At 35.3% G+C, this 18,510-nt stretch overlaps 4 protein-coding genes across 4 annotated transcripts; 3 read left to right on the plus strand and 1 right to left on the minus strand.

Moving 5' to 3' along the window:
- Nucleotides 1–3: 3 nt before the first annotated feature.
- Nucleotides 4–1,267, minus strand: LOC132188134 (peptidyl-prolyl cis-trans isomerase CYP21-2-like; the record flags this gene model as incomplete). The annotated part of the gene is made up of 4 exons (XM_059602537.1): nt 1,150–1,267; nt 993–1,055; nt 798–876; nt 4–41 (listed from the first exon to the last, which is right to left on the minus strand). Coding segments are annotated over exons 1-4 (258 nt in total), but the record flags the coding sequence as incomplete, so codon positions are not given.
- Nucleotides 1,268–3,953: 2,686 nt separating this feature from the next.
- On the plus strand, nt 3,954–7,921 carry LOC132187449 (phosphoinositide phospholipase C 6-like). Its single transcript, XM_059601763.1, has 9 exons — nt 3,954–4,503; nt 5,003–5,199; nt 5,404–5,539; nt 5,634–5,882; nt 5,981–6,210; nt 6,322–6,439; nt 7,057–7,209; nt 7,289–7,375; nt 7,495–7,921. Exons 1-9 carry the CDS (start codon nt 4,198–4,200, stop codon nt 7,783–7,785), a joined length of 1,767 nt encoding a protein of 588 aa, XP_059457746.1. The 5' UTR covers nt 3,954–4,197; the 3' UTR covers nt 7,786–7,921.
- Nucleotides 7,922–10,211: 2,290 nt separating this feature from the next.
- LOC132186727 (phosphoinositide phospholipase C 2-like) lies at nt 10,212–15,923 on the plus strand. Its single transcript, XM_059600751.1, has 9 exons — nt 10,212–10,738; nt 11,710–11,906; nt 12,530–12,665; nt 12,740–12,985; nt 13,082–13,314; nt 14,099–14,216; nt 14,681–14,833; nt 14,971–15,057; nt 15,333–15,923. Exons 1-9 carry the CDS (start codon nt 10,433–10,435, stop codon nt 15,624–15,626), a joined length of 1,770 nt encoding a protein of 589 aa, XP_059456734.1. The 5' UTR covers nt 10,212–10,432; the 3' UTR covers nt 15,627–15,923.
- A 1,249-nt stretch (nt 15,924–17,172) lies between these two features.
- Nucleotides 17,173–18,279, plus strand: LOC132188136 (F-box protein At5g49610-like). Its single transcript, XM_059602538.1, has one exon. It carries the CDS (start codon nt 17,173–17,175, stop codon nt 18,277–18,279), a length of 1,107 nt encoding a protein of 368 aa, XP_059458521.1.
- The last annotated feature ends 231 nt before the right edge of the window (nt 18,280–18,510 follow it).

The raw sequence follows: 18,510 nt of genomic DNA on the forward strand, positions 1-18,510 counted from the left end.
TTTAGGAACTGTATTACCAAATAGGCCTATGACTATGCGACCTGCAAGCAATGAAAATGATGGTTAATACAATGTTTAAAGAACATTCTTGCAAAACGTATAAGAATGTTGAGACTAAATTCATGCAGCCAATCAACAAAATGCTGTCTCTGAAATTCCATGGTAACAGCTTCTGACATGGAATTTCAGATAGCTCTATTTGTTTTACAGGACATTTCTTATAACCACGTTCATCCATAAAAATATAAAGAGTTTAGTCCAATTAAACTTATCAACTACTTAAATGTGTAAATTCATAAACATAACATAAAAACCATGGTCACAGCAGCATGGTATAAAGAATGATGTAAACATTTTCGTGAACAAATAAATACAAAATTGCCCTGGCCCATACACATTGTCTAAATGCTTCCCAAAGCACCCAAAAAACAGCAATGCTGCAACAAAATCTCTTCAAAGGCATCACAAAAGACCCGGACAATGACATTCTATATCATTTCATATGCAGAAGTCATTAACATATCCAATTCGCGGCTTTCATGGTGTAGATTTTTTGTGAATACAAGTTTTTTTTCTTCAAGGAAACAAAACCCTGCAACCAATGCAGTAACCATTTCCACTTCACCAAAGAATCAAATCTGACGATATAAATGCATCATATTTGCAGTATAAGGACAAAAACAGTAAAGACTTACATATACATTTTTGCCCATGTGAAAAAGATTTGAAATTCCAATTCTGTGGTACTAAACAAAGCACAACAAATAGTCAAACACAGAGACCCACAAAGGCCATACCCATATCTTTTCCACCAATTTTAATATCGAAGAACACTTTGTTGGTCACTTCCTCCAGATCCTCCTCCAACTTGTTTTTCTGATTCACATACTCAAACCAAATAGATATCTTTAACCACCAAATAAAACCCAAAGTAGGAAAAAACAATTCATTAGGCTCTGTTTGTTTGAACAGCAAAAAGATAGCCTCCAAACCTCCTGGGGCTGACTTCTAATAACACTTTCCTCAGATAAGACACCGGCATCGCTTAATCTATTCTGAAATTTGATCCCAAAACAAACGTGAAAAAACAAAAAAAATGACGGCTTTAGTTTCATTACACTGAAGATTTTGATAAAACGGTTGAAGTACCTGGATGATAGCTAGGGTTCCGAACAGAATCAGGACCCAGAAAAGAGCTAACGACACCAGCTTTGTTGCGGTGGCCATGTCTTCAGCTTCTTTTAGCTCCGAGCTAGCCTCAGATTCTGGTCCACTACGATATAGGACCGGGTTTTGGGCTTTTTCCTCGAGCTGTCAGATATTTTGCCACGTCAAAATCACATTGAGCTGTAATTTTGCCACGTAATACCAATCTTCGGTTTTTGTTTTTTAAACAGAAATACGAAGATTTCATTAATTAAATATCACAAACATAAAACTCTTATATAATAAAGTAAAAAACATAAAATTCTGTAAAAATATAGTCACATACTATGAGATTACAAAGTCGTATATACAAACAAAAATTCTTACAATTAAATGTTATTTATGACTTCAATCTTTTGCAAACCTATGTACAAATACAGTTAAAGAACTGATCTGTTCCGAACAGACTAGATCTAAGACATGGGGAGTTAAATTTTCTAACAAAATTTATTTAAACTGGCCGTGAGAAATAACCCTCACACCTAATTATTCAGCATCGCTCATGAGGGCAGATCGAGAGAAAATAAACCTCTTATTTAAAACAAAAAACACAAATAAACAACTAATAAGCAGCAGTAGCGACCAGAGAGAAGATGAACGACACAACACGGTAAAAGGTGGACAGATGCATAGCGGAGAGACCGAAATTATTGATCTGGTCGGAGAACACCTACAAACATTAAAAAAAATAAAAATAAAAATAAAAACCAAAAGGAGATGAGAAGAGTAGGAGCAGGGAGTAGAAAGGGAAGGGGAGAGAAGGGAGCGGGGAGAATTTGCTCCCTCCTCCCAAAACAGTTTTATGAGAAAAAGGGCCTAGAGACTCCGGCTTTTTTTAGTAATGAAACATGCTTTAAGCAACTTTTTTAAAAAAAATAAAAAAATAATAATAATTATATAAAAAGTCCATATAAAATAAGAGTGATAAATGTAGGGAAATAATAGCTTTACCCAAGAAACTAATATGCCAAATGATTTGCAATATTTTCTTAGGTTTTTAAAAATTCCAATGGGGGTTTTAATTTATCAATATTTTCTACGGTTAACATTTTTTGTGAACTTAAATGGCTAATATGTAAAATTTTCGTTATATGTCCACAAAATATAACGAGGTCCTTGTATTACAAAAATATATATAAAAATCCAAATAAAAATTCAAAACTCCCACCTCAAGATATTCCTTACTTTTTGACAAGTGGGATGAAGTTGCATTGATCAAATCAGTTTTAATCTTAACCGAAAAAAAAAAAATGAGGCTTTATTTTATGTGTGGACAAAAACTATACGAGTAAATGCTAGGTTTTATTTTTAATTAGGTTATTAAATAATGTGTTATCATCTCATTACTTTATCATTCTATTTACTAAAATATTAATTTTTAAAATAAAATTTGTAAAACCTAACATTTTTTTAAAGTACACACCTTTTGGGACTTGTAAGAAAGTACCAAAATATTAAGTAAAAAAAAAAAAAACAATGACTCGTGCCAGTCTCACACGGTGGCGGTGAGCTTTTTTTATTTTTTATTTTTGTTGAGAATGTTAGACTTACAAATAAATTTTACAGAAAAACTTTTACAAACTGATGTGGCACAATATGATTAGATATAAAATAAAACTTAATAATATTCTGCCACGTAAGTTTATAAAATTTTTTCTGTAAAATTTATTGTTAGGCCTAGCATTCCCTTTTCTTTTTTTTTTCCTTACTTTCTTATATCGTAAAGGGATATTTTTTTTTTGGTTACTTTTTGCTTTATTGGGTAGATTTCAAGAAAACATTTTAATGATGCTAAAAGGGACCCTCCTGGCCTCCACCGATAAAGTAGAGCTCACGTTACAAATTTTTCCTAATCATATTCTACACAAGATATTTATCAAAATTCAGCTTGTCACCTAACTTCCTTTATTGAGAATTTGAGATTGATCTTTTAGATATTTAATTTGTATTTAAAATATGCATGAAAAATATTTTATATATTATCTTAATATGTAAATTGTAATGATTGGGTCTTTTCTTTTTTTGGTTGGGTGTATTGATGAATGTGCTTTTGAACATTATATTAATACCATGAAAAAACCGTTCTTAAGACTATTCATTTTATATATATATATATATATTTCTTTGTTGACATGTCCACGCAAGAGAAGAGGAGGATGAATTTGAACTAGTGACTTCCACTTCATTAAATATGATCCACAATCGATTGAACTACCATTTAGAGACTTAATATATATATATATATATTTGAAAGGTTGTCATATGACTTTTCAAAATTTCCACCTTCAAATTAATATATATATATATATATATATATATTTCTTGAAATGTCGTCATATGACTTTTCAAAATTTCCACCTTCAAATTAATTTAAGACTTATGATTAATGCCTTTACTAAGGTGACATTATTTGTAATTCTAAGTAGTTATAAATATCATTTTAAAATGTCAAATTATTGGCTTTATTAAAATGGGATTAAGATTTTTCAATTTCAAGTAAAATTAAAAGACAAATTAAATTTTACATATTTAATCATCTATATGTTACAAAAAAGTTCAATAATTTTAAACTTATTTAAGAAAAATTAAAAATAGTAATTTTAATTGGTATAATGGTCTCATATTTTGTTTCTCCGAAGTCATTATAATAATAATGATAACAAAAAGTTTAAGTCTAATTAGTCAAATCACTCAAAGATTGTGCTAATCCACAATGCAATTAGTTAGAAGAAAGAACAAGACAGGATCAGAAGCCTACGAGAACGATGAATCGTCGTCTACTGTCGGTCACGTCCAACGATCCACCTTCAAACACTCCTATATTATAGGCCACCTCGTCACTCTCTCTATCTCTCTCTCCCCTTGGGCCTTGACCTTTACAAATTACAATCCTCGAAACCCCATTGACAAGCCAAGAAGACAGACAACCCACTGAAAAAACGAACAGAGAGAGAGAGTGGGTGAGTGAAAGAATTGTTGGGTTGGAAAGAAATGGCGAGCTACGAGTACAAGATGTTTGGGTTCAGCAGGAAGTTCAAGACGGGCGAGGTGGGTCCGCCGGCCGACGTGAAGGAAGCGTTCTCGAGGTTCGCCGGTGGTGGGGATCACATGTCGGTTGATCAGCTCCTTCGGTTCCTGGTGGAGCACCAGGCAGAGGTGGGCTGCACCGCGTCCGATGCGGGCCGGTTCGTAGAGCGGGTTCTGCATGAGCGTCACGACGCGAAGGAAGGCCTCTCCCTCGCTAATTTCTTCCATTTCCTGTTTCTCGATGATCTCAACGGTCCCATCAAATCTGAGGTTACCTCTCCCTCCTCTCTCTGTAACGCCATGTTTGTCCGTCTGGTCAACGAGAAAATATACGAGTGCTTGATTTTAATTACTTTACGGAAACAAAAACGTTGCATATTATGTGGTTGATCAATGGTCTGGTCTGGTTCAATGAGTTTCTTTTTTTCTTGGAAATATCGTTGCACGACGTTATTATTATAATCCTTTTTCTTGTTTTCCTCGTTTCTGTGTACTTTTCTTAGCAACAAAGTGGAAGCAAAATGATGTTTAGCAATATATATATCTTCGTACTTAGATTTATTTATTTATTTTTAATATAAAAACTGATTGAAGGGTTGATTCTCTATAGCGTAGTTTTTGGCATTATTCAAACAACTTTTTGTGCTGGTTCTCGGACATGAATTTATTGATACGAATATAATTATATATGATGCCCTTTGTCAGATTAGTCATTTGCAATATAGGGACTACTTCAGGTTCGTTTTTAACAGAGTATATGTGATTACAGGTACACCATGATATGACTGCTCCATTGTCACACTATTTCATATATACAGGGCACAATTCCTACCTGACTGGGAATCAACTCAGCAGTGATTGTAGCGATGCTCCAATCATAAAGGCACTGCAGAGAGGTGTGAGAGTAATTGAACTTGATATATGGCCAAATTCTACAAAAGATGATGTTCTTGTCCTTCATGGAAGGTACAAGCTGATTCTCAAACCCACCTCTACTAGCAATGTGATCGTTTTTTTATGTCTAGACTGTGCTATAAGATCATTTGGTATCTGTATGGACCCAATTGCATTTGAAAGGAATACATTAAAGCACAACACATATAATAGTTTTCTATCTATGCATTATAATGTATCTCATCGATTCGCCATTGTGTGCATGAATCACTGTAGGACCCTGACCACTCCAGTGAAGCTCGTCAAATGTTTGAAGTCCATTAAAGAGTATGCTTTTGTCAAATCTCCCTACCCTGTCATCATAACTTTAGAAGACCACCTTACCCCTGACCTTCAGGCCAAAGTTGCGGAGGTTTGCCTTTTCTTTACCCTCTTTGATTCTTTCGCATTAATATTTGAATTATATGTGTTTCTTTTATGTAAACCTCAAATCATTTTGCATGTAGATGGTCACTCAAACATTTGGAGAAATGCTGTATTATCCCCAGGGAGAATACTTAGCTGAATTCCCTGCACCAGAGTCATTGAAACATCGAATTGTCATTTCTACTAAACCACCAAAAGAGTACCTTGAGGACTCTAAGCAAGTCAAAGATAAGGGCAGTGTTTCGAATAGTGGAAGGGAATCATTTGAAGAAGATGCATCAGGAAAGGAGACATCAGACCCTACGGATGAGCCAGAAGTGGAGGAGATAGTGAGCTAAAATATGATATATATATATATATATATATATATTTGCATTTTGATTCCCAAAGCATGCCTATTTACATGAACTCTTTTGGTGGATGACAGAGCGACAGTGATGAAGATGATGAAGATGATGAAGACATTAATGTGTGTGATCCCAAATCAAGCAAGCGAGGGGCACCAGAATACAAACGCTTGATCACAATCCATGCTGGGAAACCAAAGGGTGGTCTAAGGGATGCATTTAAAATTGTAGCTAACAAAGTTAGACGCCTTAGTTTGAGTGAACAGACACTTGAGAAGGCCGCCTCAAATCATGGAACTGATGTTGTAAGGTATCTATTTAACTTAATTGGTGGTAGACAGTTGCAAGACATTTTAGCTGTCTTATTGTCTACATTCTCCCCTGGATGATTCATTCTGATATCGGCTCTCATACTTTCTAGATTCACACAAAAAAATGTGCTGAGAATATACCCTAAAGGGACACGTGTCACCTCCTCTAATTACAAGCCACATATTGGGTGGATGCATGGGGCTCAGATGGTTGCATTTAATATGCAGGTTAGGTTCAAATTTTGTATTCAAATGAAAGCATAATTTTTTGAAACATTTGTGTGAACTCTGCAATTTCTGCTCAATTTATATATATTAGCATGGATATGAGAACAAATATTCCGTCATAAGATTTCCCATTTTGTTAAATTTCCTTTATCACATTGCTTTTATGCTATATGAGGGGCCTTTTCTTTTCCTTCCCAATTGAGCTTTATTATCTATGCCAAGAATCAAATCAAGGCATAGCTGGGAAAAAATTGCTTCTCTTCTGTTTTGTGAAGTCATTTGTTGAAGTGAATGCTATTTTAAAAATGACATAAGAAAACTATCATGCAAAAGAGGAAAGATGGTAAAGAAGAGGAGAATAAATGTGTTTGATGTCTCATAAAGAAGGATTTGGAAGGGAAATTTTAAATCATGAAATGAGTGGTCACTGATCACCATTTTAAATTTCAAGTCCATACAAGTAAAAGATGCATCTTTGATCATGCATTGAGGGTGTTCCAATTCGTTGTCTACTTTTGCTTTAAAATGATGTTCAGCACGAAAGTATTCAATACGTTTGAGAATCATCTCATCTCCACTAGAAAATCCGTATAAACATGTGAGTTTTCCTTCACCAGGGATATGGCAAATTACTTTGGTTGATGCAAGGGATGTTTAGAGCCAATGGAGAGTGTGGATATGTGAAGAAACCTGATTTTCTGATGCAGAAGGGTCCATCCAATGAAGTATTTGATCCTAAAAGAACCTTGATAGTGAAGAAGACATTAAAGGTGAGAATATTATCTTAGCTTAGAAGTAAATGTGATTAGTTTGGTGTCCTCTTCTTAAAGCATCGATTTTGATTGTTAGGTGAATATATATATGGGAAATGGATGGCACTTGGATTTTAGCCGAACCCACTTCGACTCATACTCACCACCAGACTTCTATACAAAGGTTAGTTTGATTGTTTCAGTAAACATTGCCTCAATACAAATATCCATCTCCAATACATTTTAGGGTCCGTTTGGTTGCGTGAGTTCATGTATAGTGATAGTGACAGTTCTTTATGGCAGCTCCGCATTGTTGGGGTGCCAGCTGATGCTGCCAAGAAGAAAACGAAGGTTATTGAGGATGATTGGGCTCCTTTTTGGGATGAGGAATTCAAATTCCCTTTGACAGTTCCCGAGCTTGCTCTGCTTCAGATTCAGGTCCGAGAGTATGATAGGTCTGAGAAGGATGACTTCGGTGGGCAGACATGTTTGCCTGTCTCGGAGCTAAGACCTGGGATTCGTGCCGTCCCACTCTATGGCGAAAAGAGCCAGAAACTACATGTAAAGCTTCTAATGCGGTTTCAGTTTGTGTAGGCTTTAGGATAATATGTTCCTGCCACTCTGTCCATATTGCATCTTTTACAATGTTTTGTGCTACAGCGGGTGCATACAGATGAACCAGTTGTAATTAGCTAAAAGATAATGGTTCCGTTTGTTAACGCTTTTTCAATGGCGTTTTTGTGTGAGAAAAAAAATGTTCTAATCATATATATATATATAAAAGTCGAAACCCCTCCCAAAAGTGTTTTAAAATTGCGACATGTGCGTGAACTCATTTTTTAAAAAAAACTAAACCGATTTTTTAAGATATAAATTTTTAACTGATTTTTTTAAGAGTGAACCAGTCATTAATTAGTATCATTAATTGTGTTAATTATATTTCAAGAGTTTTTCGTACCTAAATTTCATTACAAGAGTTTTTAGGTCTCGAGCCGAGCCCTACTTGAGTACTTGGCTTGCTCAAGCTAGATTTATTTTTTCCAAAGGCAGTGTTAGGGTACTACCGGCCAACCCTCATGCTATGGACGCCCCACCACATATGCTAGAGATAGCCATCACCCATCGCACATAAAACTGACTTGCCATGGTGCATATTCGTTTGGAATATGCCACCGACTTACCAAGGGTAGACTCTAGTGTTGACTTGGGAAATTTGAAGAAGATAATGGAACTTGCTGAAATAATTGAGCTATTGAATGAATAATAATTTATGATTGATCATTATTAGATTTTAATTAAAGAGTAATTTTAATAGCTACATTATTCTACTAAAACACAAATAAATCTTCTAAAATTACTCCAAATTGCTCTCCTCATAAATTTCATTGATGTCTTTTCATGAAGGTTAGTTGAATGATCTTTTCTATTTAATTTGTAGGGTCTATTCATTAGTTATACAACATTTTTCTTAAAAAAATAATAAAAAAAAAAAGGGACAACAATCCTACGTTTTTCCATATTGATTTTGATACTCTTGCATTCTTTTTTTTAAAAAAAAAGAAAAAAAAAAAAGAAGAGAAAATGTAAGGTATACCACATTTCTTCATCAAAATATGTGTCCTATCCAGTTTCGTGTTGGAAAATTTTTAAAGGTGCGATGCACAGAATTTAAGTTTATTATATAGAATAGGTCGGAAGGGTTCCGCCTCATAGAAGTTCTCCAACATAATAATAATAAAAAATAAAAAATAAAAAGAAAAAAGAAAAGGTACCCTTCTGCTTATTCATTCCGACCCTTCACCCGCATTAACTTTTGGCCAGAGACAGCCCTACTGATATAAATCAACTCGCTCAAATAAAGACAAGAAAAAAAAAATGTAACTCACGAAGAGAAAATGTAAAGAGAGAGAGAGGAAGAGAAGAAACCGACCGACATCAATAAGTAATGATGTACGTTTTTGTCCCTATAATTATCCATTAAATTTGTACCTTTTTGCTTCCAATAAAATCAAAACCGTCTTTGTGAATAAAACAAAACGTCTAAATGGGAAACCTACCGTCAGCAACAGCTATAAGTATTCATCTACCTAAACGTCAGCATTTTTTATTTAAAAAATAAAAAATAAAAATTCTAAACTATTATAAAATAGAATGATTATCTAATATATATATATATATATATATATATATATTAAAAAATGGTTAAATTGATTCCTATTGTTTGATCTTGTAATACACAAATTCCTTATAAATTATTGTAGTATACTTATATAATAAAATAATTCCTCCATACAAATTACAACACTTTTTCTAACAAAATTCATATAAACTTACAAATTATAAAAAAAAAAAAAAAGAAATAGTTTGAGAAGGGGCTAGTAGGCCACTCACCACCCCCTAAGCCAATTGTTGGAGATGACCAAACAATCATATAACCATTGGATTAGTTCACCACCCAGGGGTAGTCAAGGCATGTGACAAAATACCATACGCTAATAACGGGGAAGAGTGACACCCAAATAAATTATTAGGTTAAATACTTTTACTCTCCTCAAATTATCACTCATTTATAAATTGTCTTCGTAAATTATTACTTGTCATACTCAGCTTCCTTTAATTACTATTTTCTTGCAACAAACCTTTGCTTTTAGTCAATCTCGGGCAAAATATGTGTTTTTTAAATGTAAAAAGACATTAATACTATCAAATAAAAAATACAAAAACTTAAAACTAAACAAAATTAAAAAATTAAAAATACAAAATTACACGTGCTTGTCCTTCCTACTTATGTCTTTTCTTTAATAATATAAACAAAAGTAAAGTTATACTATAACCCTTTTAAAAACAAAAAAACAAAAAATAAAATGTACTACTCATGGGCCCATGGGCCATTTTCTTGATACTGAAAACTTCACAAAATTATCGATAAATTAAAAATACAAAAACAATTATAAAAAATTATTTAATTAAAAAACAAAAACACGTTAACATATATCAAATTATATGCAGATAATCAATGCAAGAAGCAACTTTTGTAGTTGCTCCAACCAGGGCCTCCCACACGATAAAAAAGTCTCTGACTCGGGGCCCACAGCGTTTATCACCATCTTCCCGGAATTATTAACCATCGGACGCAGAGCTATATTCGCAATCCCGATCGAAATAGAAGCCCTGGAACTTGGAGCTCTCACTCTGATCCACATTCACTGCTATTCCTGCTGACTAGGATTTCACTGACGCGATGTCCAAACAGACCTACAGAGTGTGCTTCTGCTTCCGCCGGCGGTTCAGGCTGGCGGCAGCGGAGGCGCCGGTGGAGATCAAGACGCTCTTCGAGCGGTACTCGGAGAATGGGATTGTGACCGTCGATCACTTCCGGAGGTTCCTGATCGAGGTCCAGAAGGAGGACAAGGCCACCACCGAGGATGCTCAGGGCATCCTCGACAGTCTCAGCCACCTCGGTATCTTCCACCGGAAGGGCCTTAATCTCGAAGGCTTCTTCAAGTACCTCTTCTCCGACTCTAACCCTCCTCTCTTGCCTCCAAAGGTAACAATGCTCTCTCTCTCTCTCTCTCTCTCTATATATATATATATATATATGTGTGTGTGTGTGTGTGTGTGTGTGTGTGTTTATATAAGTATATTGAGCTCCTTTGGGAAGAAGATAAATGCGAAGTGAAATTTTGGAAATTTTGTAATATCGCAGTTAAAGACTTTGTGTTGACTGTACGGACTTTTTGATTGCCTTGTGTTGGGTTGCGAGGAAGTAGTGGAAAAGGAAAGAGAGCGAAATTGTTAGTGGGATTTGTGGTTCCTGCTCTGTTTGTTTTTGGAAAGAAAGGAACAGCTGGGATTTAGCTTAGTTCAGATTATTGCTATTGGGATTTGCCATTCTGTCACCGGTGGTAATGTGCTCATAATAGCGTGATAATTTCACTGGATGATAAAATTTCGGTTAATCCTTTTTCACTGAAATTAATGCAAAAAAATAAAAATGAAAATCGTGAAATATAAAAGATTTGTGATTGCAACAGCTGCAGAAGGAGCGGCTCCGGAAGAACTAGAAATAACCCGTCCCATAGGGCCCGGGAGGGAAAAAGTACTCAAATTAGGAAACTTATTTATCATCAATGTGTTGCTTGAAGAGGACTATTGTAGACCCTTTTACTGGATTTTTGTTTTTATGACGTGATTATGTGCATGTGCATGTTTGTGGTGTGTGTTGGTATATTTGTTTTTCTTTCCCTGTCTGCTTAGAATTTCTTCCTAATGTATGGTGCGTCTATTGTCTATTCTACGCAAACGGTTACTAGCATATCCTTTAAAACATCTGTGTCTTTTGTGTTCGTCAAATTGATGGCTTTTCTTGATTTGGGATTACATTTTGGTTGTCTCACTTCCTTATAACTACTGGTGAAGCAGATTAAGTTCTCATGCAATTGTTAAGTAATTAAATTGCCACTGTAAATTTTAAACTACGTACAACGCTTTTAATGGTAACCATTTATTGTGATCCAGGTGCACCATGATATGACTGCACCGTTGTCTCATTATTTCATATTTACCGGTCACAATTCCTATCTGACTGGGAATCAACTCAGTAGTGACTGCAGCGATGTCCCCATCATACAGGCTCTGCTGGGAGGAGTGCGGGTTATTGAATTGGATATATGGCCAAACTCCTCAAAAGATAATGTGGACGTTCTTCATGGAGGGTATGGTTTTAATGTGCAAATTGTTGTCTGCTTTATGATGGGAGCAAGCTACCTCTTATCTCTGTGAAAATGAGAATGAAATCATATTTCTTGAAGAACCTCTTGTTGGTGGTATCTGCTTTTTGAGTATGGACATTAATTGCCACCCAAAAAGGAGAAAAGAAAAGGGATACTAGTAATGTTGTTGATACTAGGAAAAGATTGTATCATTCTTCATTTCAAATTTTGATACAATCTTTGACCAAATGAGTTGAATTTGAATGACAGAAATTTTGAAAATTTCCTATAAGACTGTCCCTTATCTAACAATTAAAATTGAAGAACGTTTGAATAGAAAGCCAAAATGGAAAATATGAAAATCCCTCAATGCGACAATAATATGATTTTTCTAATAATTTCCAGTACCAGTTGGCTTTTCCCCCCATTTGGATACAGTTTCACAAGTATCTTTGAAGTTCAAATTAAGAGTAGTTAAGCGTATTGCCTCAGATTGGGCTCATTGGAGAGAAAGGATTTATGTAGCTGACCCCACTTAGTTGGGATTAAGACTTATTTGAGTTGAGTTGGGTTTATTGTGTGCTACTCACTATATTCCTAGTTAAGGGATTGCTTTTCTCGTATAGGACACTGACTACTCCAGTGGAACTTCTCAAATGTTTGAAGTCTATAAAGGAGCATGCCTTTACTGCATCTGAATATCCAGTTGTGATAACTCTAGAAGACCACCTTACCCCAGATCTTCAGGCCAAAGCTGCTGAGGTGAGCATTTAATTTTATGTTAGTATTTCAGCACTCTTACTCCGATAATTTACAACCTTTTCACCAATTTCTAGATGGTCACTCAAACATTTGGAGACATACTCTATTCTCCTGGCCAAGAATACTTGAAGGAGTTTCCATCCCCAGAATACTTGAAGAAAAGGATTATCATATCAACCAAACCACCTAAGGAATACCTGGAGGCCAAAGAAATTAAGGAAAATGATAATGATTTGCAGAAGGGTAAAGCAATAGGTGATGAAGGAGCTTGGGGGAGAGAAATTTCAAACCTGAAAGGCTTAACCGTGGCAAATGACAAGGTGTGTGGAGATGTTATATATAGTTTGCTACTTAGCTGATTTGTTTAAGGTACTGACTTCTTATTTTCACTTGCTGACTTAACATTTTTTTGGCAGAATGATTTGGATGAAGAAGTTAATATTGAAGAGGAAGTTCTTGATGATGGAGATCTTAAGCCGCAACAACTTGCTGCACCTCAATATAAACGTATAATTACCATTCATGCTGGTAAGCCTAAAGGTGGATTACATGAATGTTTCAAGGTGGATCCTGATAAAGTGAGACGTCTTAGCTTAAGTGAGCAACAACTTGAAAAGGCTGTAGTGACTTATGGAAAAGAAATTGTCAGGTATTAATACAATTTCCTTTTGTGTTTTGTGTTTTGTGCATTTTTTTTTTTAAGGCCTTGCATAGGTTCCCTTTTTCTATTGTTACACGAATGTTGCCCATTTATTGGTATTCACACAAAAAGCATCATTCCAGCTGACTTTTTGACTTTTTGCTTTTGTACTGCTTAATGCAAAGAAGTTCAAAGTAATATAATATGCTACATTGGCAGACCTTGAGAGATTAAATAACATTAGGGACCCATCTTCCTCTGAGATGCTCCTCATCTCTTCATGAGATGGATCTCCATCCACGAGACTTGGACATTCCCCTCAAATCTTCTCAACAACACCAATGAAGTCTTAGTGTTCTTTCTCTGATGTGTTTCTCATGTACAGTAAATCTTTGTCTAATAAAAGTTCACCAACATTTATTTAGGACCTTGCTATCATTTTTAGTTTAGGAATCCTTGCTCTCTTCAAAGTGGTAGATTACTTTTGTGGAATGCCAAGTAGACTACCATTAGAAGTCCTTTTAACTGTTAAATCATTATTTCCTGAGACAGGTTTTGGGCTTGACGTTAAATTGTGGCTCTTATTCTTTGACCCAGTTGCAGCCAATTATGTGCTGTAATTGGGTGGTCTCCTGCGACTACCATATATGTTTTCCACTATTAACATGCTTTGACATATGTCATTATTTATTTATTTATTTTGAACTTATCAAACAAAACATATGTCATAATGGTTTGTATCTTGAATGCTAAACAACAAAATTTCCATGTTCTGATAATTGGCTTGTTGTAGGTTTACCCAGCAAAATATTCTGAGGGTGTATCCAAAGGGTATACGTGTTGACTCATCAAATTACAATCCACTAATTGGGTGGACACATGGAGCTCAAATGGTTGCGTTTAATATGCAGGTTTGTTTGTTCTTTTTCAATCTTCTGCCAGACAGTTTCTGTTGCTATTACTGTTCCTTCTATAATTTGATTAAGATTATCTCAGTGAAGGAAAAGGTGTGAGGTAGCTTGAAACATTCTAATGTGTCATGGTTAGGCGTTAGGTTCCGAAGTTCCCATTAATAATAGTTAATTAGATATTTGTAGTAATGTTTGCTTTTAGATTGAGCTATTAGATAAGAAATTTGCTCATGTGCGTGTATGAGTGTGCATTTTATTCCCCACATGGGACTACTATTCTGATGGAGAAGGAAGAGATGCCATTGGATTTGGGACTTTCTGTGATTAGTTGAGTGTCTCTGTGATGCTTGCTGATCAATAAGTTAAAGCAATTTTTTGGTTGTAATATTGTTCTCAGCTGGTGAAAGATGTTCTCACAAAGTGGTTGCCTCTGATACTTACTAAGAATGTTTTCCCTATGACAGGGACATGGAAGATCACTTTGGTTGATGAATGGAATGTTCAAAGCAAATGGTGGGTGCGGTTATGTTAAAAAACCAGATTTCTTATTGAAGAGTGGTCCACATGAAGAGGTCTTTGATCCTAAAGTTACATTACCAGTGAAAAAAACTTTGAAGGTAAGTGCTTTAGTACTGGGGCTTATGACTGGATTTTTAGTTTCCTCGAGTCTTTCAGGGAAGTGCCTTCTAAGATATATATTTATTCTTTTTGTTTATGTGTCAACCGAGGTTATAGCTCTCTTGTTATTCAATAGGTCACTGTATACATGGGGGAAGGATGGTATTATGATTTTAATCACACGCACTTCGATTTGTATTCCCCACCAGATTTCTACGCAAGGGTAAGTTGATAGAATCTACAATTTGATTCATACAGCTTTATTCTGTTATAGTTTGATCTATGGTGGTGTAATTGCCCACCTCATCTGCTGTGATTGTTAACAATGACTTCAGTTAAGTTTCACCTTAACAGTGGCCTGTAGCCTTTGCAATATTTGTTGATCTATTTGCTGAACCCACTCATCCCCATTTCTTCCCAGGGTGCCCTTCAGCAAATCATAGTCTTTTTGAGAAGATTTTCTTCATTCAAAATATGAATTTATCAATCTGTATGTAGGTCGGAATTGCCGGTGTCCCTGCCGATTCTGTAATGAAGAAAACGAAGACATTAGAGGACAACTGGGTGCCAAACTGGAATGAGGAGTTTGAGTTCCCACTGACTGTCCCCGAACTGGCTTTGCTTCGGATCGAAGTTCACGAGTATGACATGTCCGAGAAGGACGACTTTGGAGGCCAAACATGCCTACCCGTTTTCGAACTAAGAAGCGGGATTCGAGCTGTTCCACTCCATGGTTATAAGGGAGAGAAGTACAAATCCGTGAAGCTTCTCATGCGCTTTGAATTTGTTTGAGATCATCGGTGGGTCCACTCTGTAATGTATAGCTTTTGAATGTGCTAAAATTCTTTCTAGCAAGAATTTTATGTAGAGGCGGTACATAGTTTTACTTCTTATTATTAAGGCCTGCTGTGTGATATATAAATACATATGTAATGTGTGCCCCTTTGTTCAGAGTTGTGGCGTGGGAAACTGGCACTGTGTTTTCATGAGATAAAAAGATTGGAATTCATTATATTTGTTACCATATGTGAATTTGTCTGTAAGTGAGCTTTTCCATAAATGATACCTCGGAAGATTCTTTGGGAGAAAGTGTTGACTATAAAAGTAGTTTTTATTTATAATCGTGTTTGTTTGAGTTGTATGTGCTTATCAAAAGACGAAAAGAAGAAGAAGAAGAAGAAGAAGAAGAAAAATGCCTTATTTGTAGGGATCAATCTGCTCCGTTTCAAGTGAAAACAAATTGAATGATGTTGTTGTTTATGCTGTCACAAAGTTTGGATTTACCTGTAGACGTTGAAATCAACAGAGGCAATGGGGAAAGTGGAAAGCAATAAAAGGTTCAAACAATGAAGTCTTGAGAAAGAGATAGGCGCTACAATACTTGCTCTAAATCCTTGGGCCAATTTCACAAACCCAAAAATGGGTGACTGACTATTAGTCAGAGTTCTATCTTTGCTAGTATTAGATTAAGAATAAGAAACTAAAATCATTTAAATTAAAATTCTATTCGAAGCATTTCACACCGCTGATGTGGTGTATTTTAAGTAATTTTTCTTTTTCTTTTTTAAAAACCTTAAACCTTTTGGATTATGAGGGAACTTAAACCTTTTACAAACACACAAGGTTTAAAATTAATTATGCTTAATTTTTTGTTTTGAAAAAATTAACAATTTTCGTTTAAGAAAATAAAAATTTTCGTTTTCTAAAACAAAATTAAAAAAAAAAAAAAAGTTTCTTTTAAATAAAAATTTCCGTTAAAAAAAACTTTGTTTCAAAAAATAAAAATAAAAATTTTCGTTTAAAAAATACTTTTTTTTTTAAAAAAAAAAATTGTTCTTTTTAAATTAAAATTTTCGTTTTTTTTTTTCAAATATAAATTTTTTATTTATTTATTTATTTTCCTCTATCTCTAATATTAAAAAATCGTTCTTTTCTAAAATTGCAATGTAAAGGATTAGGGAAATAGATATGTTCCTCTATCTCTAACTCCTACTATAACTAGTAATATTAGGACCTATCCCTTAGATAAAGGATCATGTATCCTAGTAGGTTAAGGAGTTTGTCTCTTAGTTTAATTCTTTTAATCGTTTCTATTTAAAGCCAAGGCTAAGAAATAAAAGGCATGCAAATAATTCATCCTAAACTTTGTGTTCGAAAAAATGTTTTAGGTTTTCTCAAAATCTAAAAGGTTTAAGTTCCCTCACAAAGATGAATCGGAGTAAACACCTTTAAACCTAGTGCCATTAAAACACTGCACCTTGTGAGTAGCAAGAAATCCCTGTTTTGCATTTTTAGCCTCGATCAAAATCTCCACTCTACTAGCTGCTGCTTGATTTCAATGGAGCCTCCTCTTGCTCTTCCAAATCTTCCACCAGATATAATCTTGGAGATTTTAACCAGGACATCGCTAAAGGGTATTGGGCGATTCAGGCTGGTTTCAAAGGATTGGAACTTGATCACGTACGGCTCAAGTTTCATGCACCAGCATCATCAAAGAACAAAAACATTATCCGGATTCTTCATGCAAAGCAAGTCCGAGACCAATCTCATGCCCAACTTTATCTCCAACAACAATTTGGACACCGACTCTAGATCTAACCTCTCCCTCCAATTCTTGCCCGGTCGTGTCAGAATCGAAACCGCCACCAAACAAGGTATTTTATTATGCATCGATTGTTATTCGAAAAATAGACAAAAAATACCTGAATATTATTATGTCTGCAAGCCTAGCACTAAGGAATGGTGCAAGATACCGAATCCCAAACCCCGGTTCAATATTATAGGAACCGGGATGGTGGTACTCGGATCGAAGCCTTTCCGCTACAAGATAGTTCGATTTTTGACACCTTCGGCGACTCCGTCCATCGGCAACTACCATTGCCGATATGAGATTTTTGACTCCAAAACATGTATGTGGAGACAATTAAAAGATGTAATATCGTTGCCCCAAGGCAACTTCTTCAGATTTGCATCCGCAGTGTCGGTGTCCGACACGCTCTATTGGCTTTTGACAAACGACAATAACAATGTTTTAGCGTTTAATGTCACCACCGAGAGTTGGAGAGTTTTTGAGTTGCCTTTCCCTCTGTGCAACAGAAAATATTTTTGGTTCAGGAAGATCGTGGACTACAATGGCCGGCTTGCGATGCTTTGCATGATATCAAGAACGTCTAATATGCAGCTGTGGGTTATGGAAGACCTTGGCACAAAAGTATGGAGTCGGAGACAAACAATTAGCATTAATCAACTGCCCCTTCCAAAGGAGGAACCGTATTATTTTCCTCACGCCTTTCTTAGCTCCGATGTTCTGCTCTTATTGGGTGGTCACACCGCCGTGTTATACAATTTTGAGACTTTTTCTTGCATTGTAGGCAAGCGGTTGGAGTGTGGGGGTCACCAACAAATCTTTCCCATCTTTTCGGATTTAGACAAATTTTTGACATGAATCTAAAATATTCAAGTGAATATGGTCGAATTAAGGTTGATGTACGTATAGTTTTTAGAGGGGAATTGCATAAATCTAAAGATGTATTACTTTCTCTATTTCAATTTAGATTTGAATTTTTAGTATCATTGTTTATGAAGAGGCAGTTTATAAAGAATTTATGTTGGTCTATCATTATTCTTTTTTCAATCCCTTTTACATTAAAAAAAAAAAAAAAAAGGACCTTTAAGC

This window comes from Corylus avellana, chromosome ca7 (genome assembly GCF_901000735.1).
Source record: "Corylus avellana chromosome ca7, CavTom2PMs-1.0".
NCBI lineage: Eukaryota > Viridiplantae > Streptophyta > Magnoliopsida > Fagales > Betulaceae > Corylus > Corylus avellana.